At 37.0% G+C, this 17,814-nt stretch overlaps 3 protein-coding genes across 3 annotated transcripts in view; 2 read left to right on the top strand and 1 right to left on the bottom strand.

The window, feature by feature from the left end:
- The window catches only part of LOC144294805 (olfactory receptor 51H1-like), an 85,478-nt gene that overhangs the window by 19,278 nt on the left and 48,386 nt on the right, over window positions 1–17,814 (top strand). The gene's annotated exons all lie outside the window — the stretch shown is intronic.
- On the top strand, window positions 4,402–5,343 carry LOC144295446 (olfactory receptor 51A7-like). The gene has a single exon (XM_077867847.1). The coding sequence runs from the start codon at window positions 4,402–4,404 to the stop codon at window positions 5,341–5,343; it is 942 nt and encodes a 313-aa protein (XP_077723973.1).
- On the bottom strand, window positions 10,619–11,563 carry OR51S1 (olfactory receptor family 51 subfamily S member 1). The gene has a single exon (XM_077867846.1). The coding sequence runs from the start codon at window positions 11,543–11,545 to the stop codon at window positions 10,619–10,621; it is 927 nt and encodes a 308-aa protein (XP_077723972.1). The 5' UTR covers window positions 11,546–11,563.

Below are 17,814 nucleotides of genomic sequence, written 5' to 3'. Positions count from 1 at the left end.
AAAGGAAAAGCTTGATGTTAAGAAGTATATTAACAGGGAAATAGATTAGTGGGTAAATTGGCAAGTAGACTCAAGAGAATTACAAAGAATCTATGAATCTGTGAGATTCAAATATCTGAATCTATGAGAAGCAGATATAAGGAGCAACCACTACTCTTAGGGCAGAGATAGATCATTCAAGAAAGCTCTCCTCTCTTTCCTCTAAGTCTGTGAAGTTACTAAGGTGTCAACTGGTGAAGCTTGCAAAACAATCTGTCCTCTGGGAGTGCTAAGAAAGGTACCAAGTCTCTGAACTCTAGGTGCCAGACAAGTTTATGTCTGCTGGGCACTGCTGGAATTGGGATATGGAGAGAGTGCCCTTTATAGGACTATAATATATTTCCAGGTGAGGCTGAGGTGGGGGTAGCTCAAGGCTACCCTTATGAGATGAAGTTGGGTAGCCAGTTTGCTAGATGGCTAGCACTGTGCTGCCCCAATTTATAGATTTATATACACATACACAAAGCTAAGGAAAAGAGGTAGAAGAGGTTCACTCAGCTACAGTGCTGGTACATATTGTCTGGGACTCTGGTTATGTCTTTGTTGTCCCAGTGAGGAATTGGAGAACCAGCTCAGTGACTAATACTGGGAGCAGCTATGCACTGCTGGAACCGAGTACTGAAGAAATCACACAGTGCCAAGCAATGGAAAAACAGCACATTCTGTGGGAGTACCGCCAACAAGCCACACAGAAACCAGGAAGAGAAAACTGCCTCTCCCTCCAGTGTTCCTCTACCACCTCCACTGACAAGTCTTAATATTGTGCCAGCTGGAAAAAGAGAAATATTTACAGAGTCTAACACCATCATCATAGAACAGGCAAAAAGGAATTTGGAGCTAACAGATGGTAAATCAATAATGAGCCAGTCACTATTAGGGTGACTATTGACCATTCCTGCAAACCCAACTCTGAAGCTTTATCAAATACATCTCATGATAGTCCATCCAGGAAAATAAGGAAGGAAACATTTATCAATTGGATCTCATTTACCATTAGTCGATGTTTATCCTGTGAGTTGTTAATTCCCCTATACTTCTTCACATGTATGAATACCAAGGAAATACCTGAGAAGCCATAATCCCATTATGATCCCAGATAGAAGCTGAATTAAGCACATCAAGGTTAAGAATTTGTATTACTTTATCTAATACTCTGACTGTAATATATGTATATTGGAATGTGGAAAATTATAATAAATACTTTATAAGGCTCTTTTCTACAATTTTCTGCCTGCCCATGCTGATGACTATAGCTCTCACCTCTAGCACATCCACTTTTATATTAATCTGAAGACCAATTGATTATTATAGGCTTATGTAAATCAATTCATTTACCTGTTGTTATGCTGTTTCAGGCTGAAGGTGTTTAACTAGATAGTATTTTCTATTCTGTCTGAAAATAATATGTCCTCCTATATATGCCACCAGAATTATACTTTTTATTTATTTGAAATTTTCAAAGTTGAGAGCTGAATAAAAATTTATACTTCTGATAACGAGGGTCTAAGGTATTAGGATGCTTGTGATTCTGGGCTTTTATTTATTTTTTATGAGATTAAATGCCTTCAATGGCCAATAAATGTGAAGAGACTTGATATAAGAGAATACTGAAATTATGAGTCAATGATAAATAGGGAAGCTTGTGACCTATCTAAATCCACTCACATTTACAGTAAAAGTAGACATTGTGATGAACAAACAGAACATACCTGTGGGAAGAATTCCACATAAGGTCTGTGATAGTATCAGATTGAGTCTACTAAGGCATACACTTATTCTTGGAGCCATACCTTGATATAGACCACCTTACCAATGTCTGAGACAGGCTCTCCTAAAAGCCTGCATCTGATGTAAGAACATTACCTCAAGAGTTCATTAAATCTATGACTGTGAGTCAGAGACTGCTTTCTGCATTTCTTAGGGGAACCTGTTATTGACAAACCATGTTGAATCTAGAGAGTCATTGTTCTCAGGGGATTAGGTGCCTGTTAATTCTCAGGAGGATATGCGTATGGTAGGAAAGAGTATGAGGGTATATATAAGAATATGGATTCCCAACATGGTGCTGGGGCAGAGAAGTTACGGAACCTGAAGAGTTTGAAACTTTTCACCCTTGCTCTGATATAAGGAACCCAGGGGCCTGGTAGGTGTCCTAGAGACTTAAGTTGAATTTCCCTAAGATTATTTTATGTTTCCCAGTGAAAACTCTGTAATTTATAGAGATCAACTTTATGCCTTTGAAAAGGCTGGATGTAAAAATTCTTCACAGGTTGTCAAGCCTGAAGGATCAAACTGCATTTGGAACAGCATTGAGAGCTGAAAAGGTTAGGGTACATATGTGGGATGTGGTCTATCTTTGCATGATGAACACAGTTGAAAAGAAAATGTTATCTTTTTAGTACCATTTTTTTAGTACCTAAATTAGGTTGATAGCTTGTCAAGAAAGCCCTCAGATGTGGAATCTTAAAAATGACCATTTTGAGGAGACTTTTGAGCAAGAATGGATAAAAAATGTGTATCACTTTTCTCCATCTGAATCTCACTGCACCGACAAGACAGAGTGTCAGCTGCACTATTGGAGTTTTTCTGGCTTAGAGCTGTTAAAAGGAGAGTCACCCAAAGTATGAATGATGCTGGTCCCAAGAACATGAGAAGAATCAAGCTCAAATACCAGAGATAAGAACCTGAATTGGTCACCAACCTAAAGGGTAGACATTAAACACCCAGGAGCAATAGCAAAGGAATCCAAGAACAGGAAAATAAGGGCAAGAACTATGCCATTCTGAGCTGGGCCAGTAGCAATTGCATGGAAACAATGTGAGTATTTCAAGCACCTACAAAGGGCAACTGTGGTGTGTGCTTCATGTAAGGAAACACTCACCACATATCAAAGGCTGAGACAAAAATGGATGCTCAGTACTGAAATTATGTTCTCCTCATCTAGCCTTATCACTTCTCCATATGACACATCCTACATACCACAAACTGTCAGAGACCCTATCTTGAGTCAAATGGAGGCAAAGGTCTTTCAAAATTTTGACAGCAGAGAGAAGAGCTAATAACTGTTCTCCCCTTCTTCATTGCTTTATATCTCTACCCTTCACCCTGTAATTTCTTCCATCTGGATGCAACTTCCTCTTTCTCCACCCTTGCCAAGAAATATTCCTTAACTCCCCACAAAAGGACCCATGCTTAAGCCTGGCCATTCCCTTCTCACCACTTATTATGGTCTACTAGCTGGCAACTCACCACCTAGAGGATGATAACTGGCATCAGAGTAGTCCTTCCTCTGCTCTCTGAGGTGATGTGCTCACTCAGACAGCCTCAGGCTACAGTTAATGTGCTGATGAATAATGCTTGGTCCTGGAGATCACTTGGAGGTTTATGGTTCAGGGAATGGTGTTGTATAAGACAATTTGGAGGGGGAAGAATTACAAGAATATAGAAAAGTTCAGAGCATTGCCCTGTGTTTTGCAATTCTTTTGGGAAAATTTAAAACATTTGTGTATTTGCTTCATATGTTATTGACTTCTTTTTAAGTGAAGAAAGATTACTCTTAAATTTCAAGTTCCCTTTGACCCATACTTCATTCCCACCATACTCATTATACTGTGATTGTTAGTGTCTGTGTGCATGTGCTTGTATGCATAATTTTTTAGTACAGGGGTCAAGAAACTTTTTCTATAAATGGCCAGAAAGTCAATATTATAGTCTTTTCAGGCCACATATTTGTCTGTCATATATACTTATTCTTCTTTTTAAAAATACTCTTTAAGTATATTTTTTAAACTCTCACAGGTTAAACAAAGCATGTGTTGAATTTAGTTCTGCATTTTTGTTTGCAAAACTCTGTGGTAGATCAATTTTATATTTTCACACACATGTACCATGAACAATAATATAAGAGGCTTCCTTTAACTCCTACTACTGCAGAATCTGTGATTTGTACAAGTATATGAACAATGACCACTTTCAGGATGTTATAGTTTTTCCAGGTTGCAATGTATTCCAACTTAGTTTACTTGATGCATAAATCTCAAGAAGTGTAGTCTTAATAAAAAAGCTTATTAAAATACCTTGTTGCTTCTAAGCTATTGCTTAAAAGTATATCATGGAATGAAGATAGACTTGAAGAGTATAAAGGTCTCAAATGAGTGTCATGAAGAACCTGTTTAAATCTACTCTGTATTTTTCTTTATATAGAAAAAGTTATATTACATTATTGCTTGATAACTAAGGATGAGCAATATTTAATTTAACTGACAACTGAACTTGTGTTCAGTAAATACAACTAAAAGAATTTCTAATTATTATTGATGTTATTTATCTGCTAGGAGCATATAAATGAGAGACCTATTTGTGATGTTTGCTCTCAATACCTCAGAAGTTGAAATCTCCACCTTCCTGTTGATTGGAATCCCAGGGCTTGAGCATGTGCACATTTGGATCTCCATCCCCATCTGCTTCATGTACCTCCTGGCCATCCTGGGCAACTGCACCATCCTATTTGTTATCAGGACAGAGCCTTCTCTGCATGAGCCTATGTACTATTTCCTCTCTATGCTGGCCCTATCTGACCTGGGCTTGTCTTTCTCTTCTCTTCCCTCCATGATGAGGATCTTCTTGTTCAATGCCATGGAGATTTCTGCTGATGCATGTATTGCCCAGGAATTTTTCATCCATGGATTCACAGACATGGAATCCTCAGTGCTTCTAATCATGTCCTTTGATCGCTTTCTAGCCATTCGCAACCCCCTGAGGTATAGCTCTATTCTTACCAGCTCCAGAGTTTTGCATATTGGACTGACATTTGCTATTAAAAGCATTCTACTAGTTCTTCCTCTTCCTTTCACTTTAAAGAGACTCCAATACTGTAATAAACGCCTGCTTTCACACTCCTACTGCCTCCACCAGGATGTGATGAAACTGGCCTGCTCTGACAATAGGGTTAACTTTTACTATGGTCTGTTTGTTGCACTCTGCATGATGTCAGACAGTGTGTTCATTGCAGTTTCCTATGTGTTCATCCTGAAGACTGTATTGGGTATTGCTTCCCATGGGGAGCGACTGAAAGCCCTTAATACCTGTGTGTCCCACATCTGTGCTGTGCTCATCTTCTATGTGCCCATCATCACCTTGGCTACCATGCATCGCTTTGCCAAGCATAAATCCCCTCTGGCTATGATTCTGATAGCTGATGCATTTTTGTTGGTACCACCTTTGATGAACCCTATTGTGTATTGTGTAAAAACTCGGCAGATTAGAGTAAAAGTCCTGGAAAAACTGAGTCTAAAGTCTAAATGATGGGGCAGAGGTGGAAGTTCCATTTTTTCTACAATAAAGTGTCTTAGGATCAGGACAATATTTCTTTCAAAGAGAAAATATTTTCTTTTACCTCATAGTCCTTAAGTTACACTAATTAGTCAATCAATAAATTAATCCCTAAAAGCTATCCAACATACCACAGCATATCTGCTTTTAAGGAAGAGGAAGCCTGTATTTCAGAGACTAGGTAGGAATCTTTTTGTTATTGTTGGGGAGGGATTTATGGTACCTATCTTTAGGTATGAATGATGAGCAAGAATCCAGAGAAACTTCTAAGGAAAAAAACTATGATGAATGGCCCTAAACTGTGACTGGTAGAGCTCTGCAAGTTTCTGGAGCCATTTAGAATAGTTATATTTGCTTGCCTTACTTGATTCTTATTTGTGATTTACATTAAGCCCTTAATAATATGTCTAAGTTGATTTATATATCTTCCTTGCTACTCAAAGAGTGGTACACTGCTCAGCAGGAGCAGCATCACCTGGAAAGTAACTAGAATTGCAGAATATCATGCCCTGATGCAGGCCTACTAAGTCAGAATCTGTATTTTACCAAGATCTTAGATGATTGGTATGTACACTAATGCTTGGGGGAAAAAAAAAAACTTGTGGGGGGTAATGTGAAAGGAGAACCTAGAGAGTGTGTCTTCTGCTGAAGCCAAATGGAGGGAAAATTGTAGGAAGAAATTACAACTGGGCATTGGCATTTGGCAACATTTCTAGTAAAGGCAAGGGGCTGAGTCCTTGGGGTACAATGGATAGAGACTCAGAGGCATCTTTCATATCACACACATGTCTCTCTCACTGACTACATTATGAATTTCCACCAGGAAAGAGTTGTGAGTTATTTGACTTTAAAAGTCTCCTCACAATAAATACCTTGTTCAGAGTATGTGCTTAGTAGATGCATATCAATTTGAAGTAAAAGAATAGTCCAAAGTTTTGCTGGGGTGGTGATTCAGGGGTGAATCAGGTGGTCATCATCTAGACTCAACTCACCTCTGCATTGTCTGCACCTCTTACCAGGAAGCTAATTTAGACAGGGAATATAAGCACCCTTTGTAAGAGACAGAGAATTTAGGGCAGCCCATAATACCATTAAGTACCAGTAACTGTCAGGCCACAACACAGAATCTGCACCACTGTGGCCAGACATCCAAATGACTTTCTTATCTGAGGCTCCTGGGACCCACCTGTCACTTCCTGGTCTTGTAAATGGAGACAGATTAGAGTGTTTCAAGGATATCCTAATGCGAAAGTGTCAACAAAGAAGCTTTAGGAGCTATGAGAACTATGCCATCTTTATTTAGGGGATTAAGATCCAGGATTTCTGCTAATCAAGAAGGTATAATGTAGCTCCACAGTGGGGATTTAGAAGCCAACAAATAGAAGAAAGAGTTAAAAGGCCCTATCAGGGATGACATGTCCTCTTTCTATTGTGATAACTTACTCCTACCAGGGAGGTGGTCAGAGGTATAGGAAGGCTCAAGACTCAGCCAGGAAACGAGTCCTCTAATTTCACCTCTTCCATTTCCTGTCTATGTGGTCTTGAGAAAATTATTTTATATGTGTTGTATATTATGATAGATTTCATAGGTACTTTGATATTAAAAAATAATTCCAAAAAATAAAAAAATTATTCCTTCTTTCTGCATTGCATGGGCTAATATGTTAATCTTCTTCAAAGCCATAAAATCCAAATATGGTCTTCAGACAAATTTATTTAGACAAGATAGCATTTAGTTGAATTCATATAAAAATAGATATTTATAAGTTATCTTAAATGTAGGAAGATATGGTACATGAGGTCTACATTTCCATGTGGAAACACCCATTAAGAACCCACTTAGAAGTCCACATTATCACAGTTTGAGGATGGGTTTGCTCCACTTATTGCTATTATTACTTTGTTCTTCTACATATTTGAACTTATGATCCCTGTTATGAATTCCTTTTTTTGTATTTTTTTATTGGAGTTTGATTTGCCAACATATAGCATAACACCCAGTGATCCCTCTTATGAATTCTTACTTGTTTTCTCATTCTGTCTCTTTCTCACACACACACACACACACACACACACACATTCTGGCTACAGGTCTGTTTAGCAGTAGGACCAACCCAGAGACCTGAATTTTGCGATGCTTTTCCTGGTTTTTGGTTTCTGCCAATCCCATGTAGCACTGTTATATTTTGTTTACAATTATAAACATTCCTGCTAATCCCTCAACCCCCTTGTGTGAATATTTTCCCTCAAATCTGTCATGTAATTGCAGAGAGATCCATGTGCACTGATTGACCAAAAGCGATAATATCGACTATGGGACACTTGAAGACTGACATGATTGAGTGGATGTAACTATGGCCAGAGAGAGTGTGAAAGAGAGAGTTCCAAGTTGCCTTGTACTAGTAAACACATGAAGTCACAGGTGGTTTTGGGTTTAATCTGTCTCCTGCTGATTTACAAAGGTCCATGCAAAAGTAATTTCAGTCAATCCCAAATTCGGTTGAACTTGGAATCAATAAATTGAGGTGGTATGAGCTGAAAGAATCTTCCAACTGTAAAGTTATTTATTTTCATTGAATATGCATACAAGGTTTAAATATAGTGATTTTTAACTTCATTAATTCCAAAATAACTATCATTTATTGACTATCTCTTATGTTCAGACACCTTGATAAAGGGACTTAATTTCAGGGAGCCTGGGTGGCTCAGTCAGTTAAGTGTCTGCCTTCAGCTAAGGTCATAATCTTGGAGTCCTGGGATCAGCCCCATGTGGAGCTCCCTGCTCAGTGTGGAGTATTCTTCTCTCCCTACCACTTCCCCCTTCCCCTGCTTGTGCTCTCTATCTCTCAAATAAATAAAATCTTTTTTTTAGAAGGGCCTTGATTTTCATGCAAACTTTATTATACCTTTTTTGTAAACATAAGAAAAACTGTTGACAAATTTCTCAGGAAGTAGTACAGCAAGAATTCAAAACTAGGCCTATGTGACTTCCAACTATTTTTTTTAATAATAAATTTATTTTTTATTGGTGTTCAATTTGCCATCATACAGAATAACACCCAGTGCTCATCCTGTCAAGTGCCCCCCTCAGTGCCCGTCACACATTCACTCCCACCCCCCACCCTCCTCCCCTTCCACCACCCCTAGTTCGTTTCCCAGAGTTAGGGGTCTTCATGTTCTGTCTCCCTTTCTGATATTTCCTACCCTTTTCTTTTCCCTTCCCTTCTATTCCCTTTCACTATTATTTATATTCCCCAAATGAATGAGACCATATAATGTTTGTCCTTCTTTGTGTACATCACTCCACTCTCAGTAAATAAAAGAGAAGCTGGAGGTGGGTGTCCTAAGGAGAAAGAAAGGGTAAACTTTGGGAGAAGCAGGGTTTCTCAGAAACTCATTCCTGGTGCCTCAAGACAGACCAGGATGTCTCTCCATTCAATAATTTTAAAGAAGTATTTTGTAGCAGGGGCTTTGGATTAAGCAAATTTGAATTAAATGCTGCCTTTGCAACTAATTTTATATATTTTAGGAATTCTTAAATTCTCTATTTCAGTACTCTCATTTGTGAAATGGAGAGACTAAGTATCTAATTTAATAAGAGAATGTATAATATGCCTTAGAGAGAAGCTTGGTATGAGATGAGAATATAACTAACTGTTCCTGCCTTCCTAGAGTATATCGTGACATATTGTATGCTCTTGTTTTGGAACTAGGTGGATTCAATTTGCTACTTTTCACTTAAAATGTCTTCTTCTATAATCACAAGAGAATAAAGATGTTTCAATATCAGAAATTGAATAACACATTAAAGCAGACAATTATAGGGGTGCGTGGGTCGCTTAATCTTTTAAGCTGCTAGCTCTTGGTTTTTGCTTAAGTCATGATCTCAGGATCCTTGAATCAAGCTCTGGGTTGGGCTCCATGCTCAGTGGTGAGTGTGTGTGGGGTGGTCTCTCTGCCTCTCCCTCTGCCTCTCTCCCCTCTCATGTTTGTGCTCTCTTTCTCCCAAATAAATAAATAAATCTTTTTTTGTAAAGCAGACAATTATATTAATGGGTGCTGAAAAAGCACTTAATAGGATTCATTGAATAAGCTTATTAAAATCAATAAAATTGGAATACATATATATATTATTTAAATATTGAAAGTTTACTCAAAGATCTAGCAGCCAACCACTGTTCTAATAGGTGAAACATTAATGTCACTTCTGTTAAAATAAAACATAAGATTTGAATGTTCACTTTCATTCTTAATATTTCATAGTCCAATAAATTACATAAGTAAAATGAAATAAATTGTATGAATAGTAGGGAAAAGTTACCAATCACCTATTTTTACTTACATATGCTAAATACAAATAAAATCCAAAAATAAAAATCTACTGTAATTCATATGATAACTTGGTAAAATATATATTAATGCAAGATAAAGATTTTTTTCTCAGTATAGCATTATGTACATGGAAATAGAAATAGGGAAATATTTTATTTATAAGAGCAACAAAATCATACATTTTAAAACTATAAAATATTTAATGCAAATAATTTTGTTGAAAAAATTTTAAAAGGTGTTAATAAGTGAAAAATCTATCATATATCCTTGGATGTGAAGCTTATCATCATAAACATTGATTCTCTCACATTTGATCTACAAAAATAATATTTCTTATGATTCCAAAACTTTTGTTTGTTTTATGAGAGGAGGATCACCTTATACAAGTTTAACTAAGTCAGAGTATGAGGCTATACTAATAGATCAATGATATGTGATTATATACATGACAGGTATATATCAAAATCTATGAAAAGGTCTGTAAAGCAATGTACACACACACATACACATAGAGTGTCATCATATGTTTCTGTCGTTTCATTTCTCTGCTGTGTAGCTGTTTAACTCTTCCAGTTTCCTCAATTATTGGGGTATAGATGTGGTGAGGAGACTAATAAAAACAAAACAACAACAGACACACATTTGGTGATTGTGACAAGACCTAGATCCTGGCCTCTCTATGCCATGGATCTGTAGTATAACAATGGGTAGACCACTGCCATTCTCTGGAGCTTGTCAGCTTTCCTTAATATACACATGCACACTTGTAAGGACAGGCAGATGTCATCCATGTATATGTGTTTATGTGTCCCTGAGTGACCATTTCATGCATGATTAACTTGGCAAACTGAGTTCTTATTATGGAAACCTTTGTATCATGTAGCCTTGAGCCACCAAATGTGGAGGGGCATCCTTTTCATTGAACACAACCCACCTTCCTGGGCTGTAACCTCTTGAGTATTCTCTCTCTAATCTCCTTCATCTTGACACTATAGAGAATGGGGTTTATCAATGGAGGAAGCAGGAAGTGGATATAGGAGAGAAGAGTATGGGCAGGCTGAGGTATTGGCACCCTGAGACGGTCAATGAGAGCCAGAAAGATCATGGGCATGTAAAAGAGGAGCACAGCAGAGAGATGGGCAGCACAGGTTTGACCAGCCTTCCAGCGATCCTCACTGGATCCCAAACCTTGCAACACCCTGCCAATTAGGCCATAGGAGAAGAAAATAAGCAGGGGGTCTAATCCCATGGCTGACAGAACCACAAAGAGGCTATAGAATGCACCCCAAGCTCCTGGACAGGCCAAATGGGCTATATCTGGGTGCAAGCAGTAAGAATGGGTCAGAACCTGTGGGTGGCAGTAGGGCATGTGAGCCAGGAGGAATGGCAGGGGCAGGTGGAGACCCAAGCATCGGAAGGCTATAGCCAGGCCAATCTTGCTAATGACATCATTGGTGAGAAGTGTTGGGTAGTGGAGAGGGCGGCAGATGGCTAGTGCTCGATCTAAGGCCATGGCAAGCAAAACAGAGGACTCCATGACAGAAAAGACATGGACAAAGAACATCTGTAGGAGGCAAGCTGAGGCAGGGACAGCATGGACGCCAGCAAGGGCAAGACCCAGCAGGGTGGGCATCAGGGCTGTGGCCAAGCCAACATCAGACACACTCAGCAGGAAGAGGAAGAAGTACATTGGGCGGTGCAGGGTGGGATCCAGGGCAATGATCCAGAGGATAGTACCATTGCCCAGGGCAGAGAGAAGGTAGATGGTGATGAGTGGTATTGTCCACCAGGAGGGTACAGCTGACAGACCTGGCATGCCCACCAACAGGAAGGTGGGGGCCATTGAAGTGTTATTGTGGACTGCCTGGTTGAATGTTGACATAGTTCAGGATCCCACTTTGAACTCTGGAACCTGAAAACTGATGGGAAAGATTATTTGGTATTCTGACACATTTGCATGATGCCATCTAAAACAGCCTGCCTCCTCCTTCCCCAGCCCCCAGCACACACATTCTCTCCCTGCATGCACATATGTTCTAGTAGCTATGCCATAGTCATCTCTTGTCTTGACAATTTTTCTAAAGTTGTCTTTAAATCTGTTTCTCTCCCTTGTTTCCCCACTTTCCTTTAACCCTGCCTTTTCTTGTAACTTTATCCTAACTTATGTCCTGCCATCAATGGCAAACACATGTGAGAGGGTCTATACTCCTATAAACATCTTTTCTGTACTCCCCTTCAACAACCCCAGACATTCTGACTTCAGTGCTGCTTTAACACACTCACATTTCAGTGTGCTTTAAGTGCTCTCTTTAAAGAGAATATCAATTACCCTGTCGTACTAAATCAAAGAGCACTCATTTTCCTATACTGATATATTTCTCAATGAGCTTTGGCTGTTTATAAATCCATTTTCTCCTTTTCTAATTCTACCTCTCAGAAGTTAAATGCTAAATTCACCTTGCTATGTCCCATCAAAAGTATATCTTGGCAATTTTGAGGGATCTTTATTTGGGTATATTCTTTTGCTTTAGTGGTCTTACCTATTCTCATGACTTAAACTTTGTAAATTGATGAATCACAAACATATCCCTTAGATCATTCTATATTCATCTCACCCTTGCAGTCTCTACTCTTCTCTTATGTCCCATTTATTTTATTTCTTATTTTTTAAAGATTTTATTTACTTATTTGAGAGAGAGTGCAAGAGCAAGAGCGAGAGTGAGAGTGAGAGAGAGAGAATGAGCAAGGGAAAGGAAAGAGGGAGAGGGAGAAGTAGACTCCCTGCTGAGCAGGGATCCCAATGCAGGGCTCCATCCCAAGACCCTAAGATCATGACCTGAGCCTAAGGCAGACGCTTAACCAACTGGCCACTCAGGCAGCCTTGCCACTTTTATTTAAAATTCAAATAATCCAGAACAGATCTTCACAAATGCATCTTAAAACCTCTTCCAGTTTCCTTAGTTAAGAGTGGTAGGGAAATTATACATATATATATATATTATATATAATTGATATATATATCAATTGATATATATATATATCAATATATATATATCACACACATATAAATGTAAACACATTTATATAAATGTATATATATGTGTGTGTATATATACATATACATATACATATACATATACATATACATATACATATATATATTCAACTCATGCTAGGAGTACAGTGTGACCTTGAGTCTAAAGTTAGACAAAGATATCATGGAGAACTATAAACATACCTCTAAGTAAATAGATATAAAAATATTAACGTAATAGCAAATCAAATTTAGCAACATGTAAAAAGAATTATATAAGTGCAGCTTATCCCATAAAGGCAAGGTTGGTTTTACATTTTAAAATCAGTTACAGGGGCAGCCCGGGTGGCTCAGCGGTTTAGCACTGCCCTCAGCCCAGGGCCTGATTCTGGGGACCCGGGATTGAGTCCCATGTCAGGCTCCCTGCATGGAGCCTGCTTCTCCCTCTGCCTGTGTCTCTGCCTCTCTCTCTGTGTCTCTCATGAATAAATAGATAAAATCTTTAAAAAAATAAAAAAAAATCAGTTACAATAACATGTCATATTAATAGAATAAAGACCAAAAACATCACAGTCATCTCAATAGACCCAGAAAAGGAATTCATCAAAATCCTATAGTCATTCATGATAAAAATTCTTCACAAAATAGAAATCGAAAGGAATTCCTCAATCTGGTAAAGGGCATCCGTGAATAAACCTACAGCTAACATCATACTTGACTGTAAGATTTACAATGAGGAAGTTATTTGCTTTTACCACTTCTATTTTGTACTGAAGATTCTAGGTAATGCATGAAAGAAAACGAATTAAAATATCTACTTTAGTAAGGAAGTTATAAAATGATCTGTACTCACAGATGGCATGAACCTATGTAAAAATTCTACTAAGTAGTAGAAAATTTAGTAGTAGAAAAACTACAAAAACTAATCAATGAGTTTAACAAGGGCACTGGATACAAAGTCAAGATACAAATATCAATTGTATGTTTATAAATAGCAATGAGCAATCTGAGAATAAAATTAAGAAATTAATTTTAGGATCCCTGGGTGAGTCAGCGGTTTGGCGCCTGCCTTCGGTCCAGGGTGTGGTCCTAGAGTCCCGGATCGAGTCCCACATCAGGCTCCCTGCATGGAGCCTGCTTCTCCCTCTGTCTGTGTCTCTGCCCCTCTCTCTCACTGTGTCTCTCATGAATAGATAAATAAAATCTTTTTAAAAATAAACTAATTTTATTCACAATAGCATCAAAAATTTTTAAATAGGAATAAATTTAACCAAAAAATATATTATTATATACTAGAAAATATGAAATAATGCTGAGACAAATTAAAGAAGCTCAAAATAAATGGAAAGATATTCCATACTTATAGACTGGAAGACTTAATACAGTTAAAATATTTATAAATAAGGAATATTTATGTGGAATATTTATAAATATTCCTCCAAATTACCTGTAGTTTCAATAATATCCCTAATGAAGGGCCAGCAGCCTTTTCTGTGGAAACTGATAAGCTTATCCTAAAGTTTATATGGAAATTTTTTGGAACTAGAAGAGCCAAAATGATTTTGAAAGAGAAAAAACAAAGTTGGGAAAGTTACACTACCCAACTGCCAAACATACTAAGTAAGACAGGGCGTAAAGACAAACATACAGACGTATGGCATAGAATAGAGAGCCTGGAAATAAACTTATGCATATAAATATAATCTACTGATTTTCAACAAGGATGCCAAGAATATGCAATGAAGAAAGGAAAATTTCCTTAAAAATTGGTGTTGGGAAAACTGATATCCATATGCAAAATAATTAAATTATACTAGTATCTTATACCACACATAAAAATAAATTAAAAATGGGTTAAAGATATAAACATAAGACCCGGAACTGTAGGAAAAAAATATAAGAGAAAAGTTTTGTGACATTGGAATTAGCAGTAATTTCTTATACATGACATCAAAAACATGGATAATAGAAGCAAAATTAGACAAATTAGACTACATTAAACTTAAAAACTTCTGCACAGTAGAGGAGATAGTCAACAGAGTGAGAAGCCAACCTACAGAATAGGAAAAAATATTTGCACATTATATCTGATAAGGGTTTTTTTTTAAGATTTTATTTATTTATTCATGAGAGACACAGAGATGTAGAGACATAGGCAGAGGGAGAAGCAGGTTCCCTACAGGGAGCCCGATGTAAGACTTGATCCCAGGACCCTGAGACCACTACCTGAGCCAAAGGCTGATGCTCAACCACTGAGCCACCCAGGGGCCCCCTGATAAGGGTTTAACATCCAAAATATATAAGACACTCTTACAACTCAATAACAAAAACAACTCAGTTTTAAAAAGGCAAAGGAACTAAATAGACGTTTTTCTAAAGAATACATACAAGTATATGGAAAGATGCCCAACATCATTAACAATCAGGGAAATGCAAATCAAAACCATAATTAGGTATCACCTCACACCTGTTGGTTAAAATGGCTATTAGAAAAACAAATAATAAGAGTTGGCGATGATGGAATAATTGGAACCCTTATAACTTGGTATGCCTAGTTATGTAAAATGATGCAGCCACCATGGAAAACAGTATGGTGCTTCCTCAAAAAATAAAAATAAAAATAGCTTTATCATATGATCTAGCCATCCTGCTTCTGGGTGTATATCCAAAAGAATTGAAATCAGGATCTTGAAGGGTATCTGCACTCCTATATTTACTGTAGCATTCTTCACAATAGCTAAGATATGGAAATAATCTAAATGTCCATGAACAGATGAATAGATAAAGAAAATAGGGTGTATACATACAATAGAATGTTATTCAGCCATAAAAATGCAGGAAATTCTGCCATATGCTGCAATGTGGGTGGATCTAGAGGACATTATGCTAAGTGAAATAAACTTTGTTGTTACAGAAGGACAAATACTGCTTGATTTCCACTTGTATGAGATATATAAATAGTCAAACTTAAAGAAACAGAGAAGAGAATGGTGGCTTCCAGGATCTGAGGTGGGTGGAGACAAGGAATTACTATTCAATGGTATAAAGTTTCAGTTATGTAAAATGAATAAGTTCTAGAGCTCTTCTGTACAACGTTGTGTCTATAGTTAACAACTTAAAATTTTGTTCAGAGGTTAGAGCTCATGTTAAGTGTTCTTACAACAATACAAAAATCACAACAACAACAAAATCTTATAACAATAGTACTATATAGGGTTTGAAAGATAAGGGAAAGAATCGGACAGAGTGATCCAGAATGGAACATTTGCAACTTACATTACTGAAAAAGGTTTAAATTTGAAATATTTAAGGAACTACAAATAAATAAGACAGAGTTGGGCAATCTAATGCAAAATCTAGCAAAATATGAGATGTGATTTTATATAAGGGTATATATAAATGCTAAACAAATGTATAATAAAAGCAATCTCAGTGGTTACTAAGAGAACATATTTAAAATATGTCCATATTTAAAATTTACATATTTTAAAAATTATAAAACATTATTTTTACCTGTCATGTGAGATAAATGATAACATTTGATAAGATTATATGCTGGAAAAGATATTAAAAGACTGCCCTTAATCAAGTCTATTGACATTATAAAATTTTGTAGGTCTTTTGGGACCATTTTTTGTACATTTCATTAAAATAAGAAATTTACTTAATTTGGCAATTCTAGCTCTTGAGAAAGACCCATATGCATGAAGTGACAAAATATTTTTGTTTTTAAGAGGAAAAAGTAGAGTTCTTCATAATTCTTATACTAATTCTGATAACTAATCAGAGAAATGGTCATGGTGCATAGTAGTCTCAACAGTTAAGAATGAAAATATATTCTTGAGTTTAAAAATATGCATAATATCCATTATGGTATCATATATGTTTTAAAAGCCTCCTAATCTATCCCCAGATAGCTACATTTGTGCATAAGTGCCTAGAAGTCCTAGATAGAAATGCATTACTTGATTTGATTAAAGTAATAATGTCTGGGGCAAAGGGACTACTACTGAATTGAGTTTAGGATTCAAAGATGACTGGCCTTAACCTCAACACTTTATTTTTCTTGGAAAGATATATTCTTATATCAAATGAGTAACTATAAATAACTTGGTAAACTCCACCGTCTCATCTCAAACTTTACTTCTCTATCCACTTCCACTCATCAACAGTGTTTTGGGTTTTGCAGAGGCTTTTGTTTGTATTATCCCAATTGTTTTCCTTGTTGCCAGTTTTTCAGCCTTCTAGACTTTCCTCCAATATAGATGTCACAGAGTTATTTCTAAAATGCATTCTGATAACATAGCTGTGGCATCTTTCCTTACTATCTGATATTACACAGCTTTAAAATAAAGGCCATACCTTTATTTGTCATAGGAACCTCTTTGCCATCTTGCCCCAAACAACATTTTTTACTGCTTAACTCATTTTTATTCTATGTCTACACATACATTTTTAGCCTTCTAGACCTACTGTGATTCTTCAGATATGTCATTAATTTTCACACATTCAAAAATACATTTTATAAGTAGGATGTCGTCCTCTCTCATATATATCATGAAATTCCAACTCAGATATTGTTCCTCTCTTCCTGGAACACTGCTGACCACCTTTTCTCAAACAGGCTCTGGGACAGATTATTTACCCTCTCCTATCACACAGTATTGCACTCTCTGATATGGCTCTTGTCATTTTCAATTATTAATATTTCTTTCTGTGCCTTCCTCAATGGACTGTTAACTTCCTCAAGAGATAGTTCTTTATTTTATTCATTGTTGTAATCTAGTTCTTGGTTTATATTAAACTTCACAAAGATGTGCTTCTTAAACCTCTTATACTACTATTTTACACATTTGCAATTCTTTTCTCCTCTAAATTTTCTCCTGGATTTGATCCCTCTTTCTGAAATGCTTGCCTAGTTTTATTTTACCATTAACTGTCACTTTTCTCAAAATCTTCTCATCCATCTGTCATGTACACCTCATTAATTTTCTCTAAAATGTTATTCCTTTCTTCAGTGGAGTCCTTACTTTTCAACATGTTTCTACTCCCCACTGTCTTAGAGTCTGCCTCTGCCA

This window comes from Canis aureus, chromosome 23 (assembly GCF_053574225.1).
Source record: "Canis aureus isolate CA01 chromosome 23, VMU_Caureus_v.1.0, whole genome shotgun sequence".
Classification (NCBI taxonomy): domain Eukaryota; kingdom Metazoa; phylum Chordata; class Mammalia; order Carnivora; family Canidae; genus Canis; species Canis aureus.
The sequence above is the reverse complement of the archived record's forward strand: the minus strand, read 5'-3'. Positions and strand labels throughout refer to the sequence as shown.

Coding starts and splice junctions, on each gene's coding strand:
- LOC144295446 (XM_077867847.1), top strand. CDS start 4,402: ATGTTTGCTCTCAATACCTCAGAAGTTGAAATCTCCACCTTCCTGTTG.
- OR51S1 (XM_077867846.1), bottom strand. CDS start 11,545: ATGGCCCCCACCTTCCTGTTGGTGGGCATGCCAGGTCTGTCAGCTGTA.